The 6,000-nt window shown below is 35.9% G+C and overlaps 1 protein-coding gene across 5 annotated transcripts in view; it reads left to right on the forward strand.

Moving 5' to 3' along the window:
• Nucleotides 1-6,000, forward strand: part of LOC135227010 (uncharacterized) — an 87,944-nt gene that overhangs the window by 55,074 nt on the left and 26,870 nt on the right. For all 5 annotated transcript variants that reach the window (XM_064266767.1, XM_064266771.1, XM_064266768.1 and 2 more), the window contains one exon: nt 5,002-5,129. In XM_064266767.1, the coding sequence (XP_064122837.1) occupies nt 5,002-5,129 (128 nt within the window). The remainder of the gene's footprint in view (nt 1-5,001; nt 5,130-6,000) is intronic.

The raw sequence follows: 6,000 nt of genomic DNA on the forward strand, positions 1-6,000 counted from the left end.
ATATTATAATTTCTATTCGGTTTTAGGTCGAAAGTCTTCATACTACACTTTTGTGAAGACTACATAAATGAATTTTGCAACGCCTTGTGCGCCCTGTGAATAAAATTGCTGGAGCCTCTTCTCCAGCAGCTTTCGAGCGGCTCTGCCCTGATCATTCCCTTTCATGCCTTTGTGAATCACTTGTATATTGTTTCCAGCCTTGAATTAATGCGAAGAATTTCTCCCGCTGCAACATTTCACGGAGGAATCAAGGGACTGAATGAAAAACTCTTCTGCGTTCCTGCAGTTTTACCTTCCCTTTCGTTTCGTGTGTTTTTCAAATTCTCACCCGAGTTTCATATTGCTTAGAAGCACTAAGACTGATGTTCGCGACTTTGGAGGCTGCGCCCAAATTGATTTAAGTCTTGTTAGGTTTTAACGAAGCGGAAATTCAGGAAAAGAGCTTTGGCTCTTTCAACTATAAAAACGGAGAAGTAATACGAGGAAGAGGGAGTCTTCTTTAGATGCAAAAATATACGGCAGTCTAATAATTTATATATATATATATATATATATATATATATATATATATATATATGTGTGTGTGTGTGTGTGTGTGTGTGTGTGTGTGTGTGTGTGTGTGTATGTATCAACTTTAAGCCCTTTCCTGCGACAGAGGATGTCCGCAGAATAAAAACAAGACCACAGTCAGTTTCACTCTTACTTTACTGAACCCCACAGAAGAGCCCTTGTGCAGATAACTTCCACAACAGCAGAATGTCAGAGCCACTCGAATTTAAATTCAAATGAGGGGCGTGACGATGGCATAAGGCCCCATTATGATAGGTCCTGAGTTTATGTTTCGAGAAATTTTCTACAAACGTTTTGATAGAATTATTCCATATAGTTAGTTAATCCAGAAAATCCGACTTCTAAGTCCAAGCAATTTACGTAAAATCAAAGTCATCTGAACATATTTTTTTGTTTCTATAAAAAGTTACAACTATTTAAAAAAAAAAAAGATAAAGTAGTAAAACATCTTTCTTACCTATGCATTAACCTCAGAGGTTTCCATTCAGCATATAATCCGAGAGTTTCACAGAATGTTATTCGCTCACCTAAGAAGTAATTATGGTCTTGATTCATTAAGATATAAGTTTTAATAAAAACGGCAAGGCAAAAACATTGGTTTCATTTTTAAGTTTCCAGAACTAATTAGAAAATTATCCGTAAATTATGAAAATGATAAAATGAAAATATGCTTCATCTTCTGCCGTGGGAATAAAATATAATAAGAAATATAAACAGAATATGTCGCCTTCAGAACATCGGCTTTGAAGATAAGAAGTACAGAAAATTCTATAAGCGCTGTCGGGAAGCGGTAGATGCTGCATTTGCGTTAACGTTTAATGGAGACTTCACAAAAGAAAGACGACCAAGAAGGCGCACACATAGACACATACACACGAAACAGTGCAGCATCTTTTCTCTTAATTCTAGAGCATTTTCAAACAGACTACATATACTGGAACCTTTCTAATGCACACTTTAAACTGCCCTTCAGGTGAGGAACAACGGTCCAGGATTAACTCAGGTGCAAGGATGATACAAGGTGAGGCAAAGGATATGAACGAAGATTTACTAAGAGTCCTTTCTTTTCTTTTGAAATCATCTAAGAGCATCTCTTGCGCAATCAAGGCAGGAGAATATAGACCTGGCCTTAAATTAACGTTATTTTCCTTCTTATTTATGCAGATTTTGAGATAATCCTGGACACAATATATTTGCATCTTGATATTATAATACTATGGGAATGTCGTTAGGAACCATCTCGGGGACCCATTTGATTCATTCAATATATTTAACCGAACAATCACACAGCATTACGATCAACCCCGACCCCCAGGCGTTAAGTTTTAATGCTTGTCTTTAATTAACAAAGTGCCCATTGAAAGGGAGTAGATTGACCATAATAGTCAGTCAGTGGTAAAGAATAACGCCAACGAGGCTTATTAAGAGTTAGTATGCAGTTGCTGCTGTTCATCTAAATGATATTTATGAATAATCCTGAATGAGTTTCCATACAAGGCTTTGTCATGACTATGTTGATGCCCTTTCCAGGTATAACCCGGAAAACACGTGAAAATAAGCTGTCCAACAATTGCGGTCTTTGCGGATGGATGGCTGATGTCAGTTCCGGGAGCTCATAATTATTGTATATGACCAACCACATATGACGAACCACATTCATATGGAAAAAACCTACAGGGCCTCTGACTTAAAATTCAAGCTTCCAAAGAATATTATGGCCTTTATTCAAAAGAAGTTACAGATGATGAAAGGAAATACAGAAAGAAGAGATCAGTCATTGGAAAATAAAACGGAATAAACAGCTTCATCAATAAGTAGACGAAGATATGAATAAATTTTGAAAACACAAGGAGAATTGTTTTCGGGTAGTTATGCATTGCATTTTCGCCTGAATTTTTGAGGCTCCAATTGTACAGCATCCTCAGGAACTGAGAGGGTCGACAACATACCACATTTCCTGCATATTGGAATAAGTGAACGGTTAAACAGCCCCCAAACCGTAAGAATCTTTGGTTCCATCAGCGACGGTGCGTGTGACCCGAGAAAGAGCCATTATGGTCATTATACGGTGCAATGGATAATTCTCCAATCCATCATGTTAAGCGTATCGAGATGACTCAAAAATATCCAAATTTTCTCAAGACTGAATAGCCATCAAAATCTCCTGACCTGAACCCAAATGAAAATCTCTGGGTCTACATGATTCAGAAACGGACTGATAGTATAGTCATATCAAAATCAAACAAACGTTGAGCAGGTATGCCAATTCCGCTTGGGAATCACTTAGGCCTTAAAGCCAGAAAATATTAAAGTACGAAAAACTTGTAGGTTCTGTGCCAATAAGGCTGGGTACAGTAACTGACAAGATGGGTTTTGTGTACGAAATACTGAGAGAGAGAGAGAGGGAGCGACTGACGGGCATTAGTAACAATATTTAGTTTCTCTTTCTTTTACAAATATGTCCATTTAAAAACCTAATACTTGTTTTAATCAAAACTTTGAAACTATCTAGTTTTGGTATTGTTGGATGTTAGAAGACTCCTTCTCATGAAAGTTATTCAGTTTTAGTAAGACAACTGGACTTATACAGTTTCAAGGTTTTAATAAAAATTTAAGATTTTTAAATGTGCATAATGTTAAGAGAACACGAAAATATATAATGTTACTAATGCACTTCAGTTTCTCTCTCTCTCTCTCTCTCTCTCTCTCTCTCTCTCTCTCTCTCTCTCTCTCGAAAAGCCAAGTTCTTGTTATAAGATCTTTTTTCATCTTTTCCTATAAATCAGTAACATTCATTATTTTAGTAGGGATGTAGGTTACTTCGTCTATCAGGCCAGACATAAATAAAATTACGGGGAAAAAATCTGGATATTATCCTGAGCACTAGTGATGAGCGATTGACTTTTGCTCTGCAGTGCGCAGGTCATCAATTTAACGAACTGCCAGTTAATACTATATTTACTGTGTGTCGAGTGCTTCTCCTCAAGATTCTAAAATGGTTATCAGACTTTTCTTTGATGGTGAACGAAGCACACGAAGTAGCGGCATTGCTGGATGTGCAACACAGGGTTTATCTCAACCTAGAAACAATAATCCCTTCCACTTAAATGAGGGTGGCGCTCCAGATTATTAATTTTTTCATTAATCTATTATTTCCATTTTTTGCACCTTACTAAACCACTCTACACAAACGAATCCATCTTTTTCTATTGATTTTTTTTCATAATTGTTAGCCTTTGATAAAATATCAGAATGATTTCCCACTGTATCGTGAACAAATTGAATACGTTTTTTCTTTGACAAGCCTGCACAACATTTAGGATGCGAAAAATATACTTTACATCGAGATTGTTTACATAAACAGTATCTTGTATATTAATGGAAGACTCCTTTTAGTAAATGGAGATTAATTTTGAATAAAATACCCAATGTAGAGAAATTAGATTATTGTAATACGAGCTGACGAGAGACCATGACAGGGTGGGTGCATTCCATGTCTTTTTCCGAGGGCATCAAGGGAAGCAACAGGTAGGGGTCTCGTTCCAATCTTTCTATGAATCCGTGAAGTGTTCGTCTGTAATCCTGTAGTATTTTTGCCAATCGCTGCTTGGCATAGTTAAAGTTCAGGTTAAAAGTTGACTGATCATTCAGATGTAACGTTAATGTCAAGTCGTAACCCTTTGAAGTCGCTGTCGTGAGTTTTTCTTGAATTTGAGTTGTGTACCTTGTAGTAGACATCGTGGTCATTAACTTCAGTAGTTTTCCTATGATTTGACGTATCTTTAAATCTAAGTAGTTTATTTCTATAATGAAACTGCAACCGAGTCTTGCTGGACCTTCTTCAATCAACGACATTTGTTGGTTTTGCCCTTCAGGCCAGACTGTCTTAAGTCCAACTCCATCCGTGTGACTATAAACTAGCGTGTCGGAGGCTAACATTTCCGACACACCGTTCAGATACTCTTACCATATACTGAACTAACAATTAAATTCAACATCGTCTGCCTTAGTGTTTTTTTTATTTGCATTTTGCATCAACATTTCACTTCCGTAAAGGAGAAATTGCTTCACAAAGCTTTCATTCCTTCAAACTTTGGCTTCTATAGCCATCACTCTTCTCTTGTAACGACTTGCAAAGTCTACACCTTCCTTGCTTGATGTAATTCATATTTCCCATTCGAAATTAATCTGCACTTAATAATGAAGTGTAAAATAAGATAAAAATCGGTACATGACATCACATGACATGACATCTTGCAAATCTTCATCGTTCCATAAACAGATCATACCCCCTTTTAGAGAAAAATGCAACACGTTTAGTCTAACTACTTTGTATGAACATGGAAATATATGAAAAGCCGAAGGAATCCTTACCCTTTGCCTTTGGCAGCCGGAAACTTTTAACAATAAGAAATTCTTCTTTCCTTCCAGGGTCTGGAGACGGAGGCCAAGGTTCTTTTACAGGTCCGCAGTTCGGCGAGACCGAGTCCACGGTGTCCGTGTCTGCCGGGAAGACCGCCTCCCTCCCCTGCGTAGTCCATCATCTCAGTGACAAATCTGTAAGTAAAGCGAGAACTGATACTATTCTCATGTCTGATAAGTGAAGGATGAAATAGCATATGTTGGTATGAGACTAGAGTCGGTGGTAAAAATGAGAAAAGTATATACTATACTCGTATTATAATATTATATTACTATATATATATAATTATTATATATATATATATATATATATATATAGAGGTATATATATATATATATATATATATATAGGTATATATATTATATATATATATATATATATTATATATATATGTATATATATATATATATATATATATATATATATATATATATATCGAGCTACAAACGTCCTTTAATATGTAATTCGCTCCACCCCTGTATTAATATATTTTCATATATGTTAACCGAAGGGGAATTTTTTTAGTTGATAAGACATTCGTCGACTAAAAATTCCTCCTTTGGTTTAACATTATGTGAAAATATTTTAATTCCGAGGGAATTAGATATTAAAGGATATTGTAGCTCGATGTATGTATATGAATTACGGTAATGTGTATGACTCATATACATATATGTATATATATATATATATATATATATATATATATATGACTGGTAAAAATGTTCTGTAACAACAGAATTCCATCTAATAAAAGGAGCCCATAAAAACACTAAAATGTAGAGAGAAAAGTACTATATTTCAGAGACTGCTGTCTCTCTCTTCAGGTATATGAATGAGAAAAGTTTACAGAAAAGGTGGTATTTATACCAAGAGATCCGTCCACAAGTAAGCCAATTTAGGTCACCCCCGCTGATAATCTTCCTTTAATCTTCTTAAGCGTTGGTTGAATGAAAACTTTGGTCGACGACATCTGAAACCCACGCGCCTTTTGAGATGTTCATTAC

Source organism: Macrobrachium nipponense, chromosome 15, assembly GCF_015104395.2.
Source record: "Macrobrachium nipponense isolate FS-2020 chromosome 15, ASM1510439v2, whole genome shotgun sequence".
NCBI classification, from domain to species: domain Eukaryota; kingdom Metazoa; phylum Arthropoda; class Malacostraca; order Decapoda; family Palaemonidae; genus Macrobrachium; species Macrobrachium nipponense.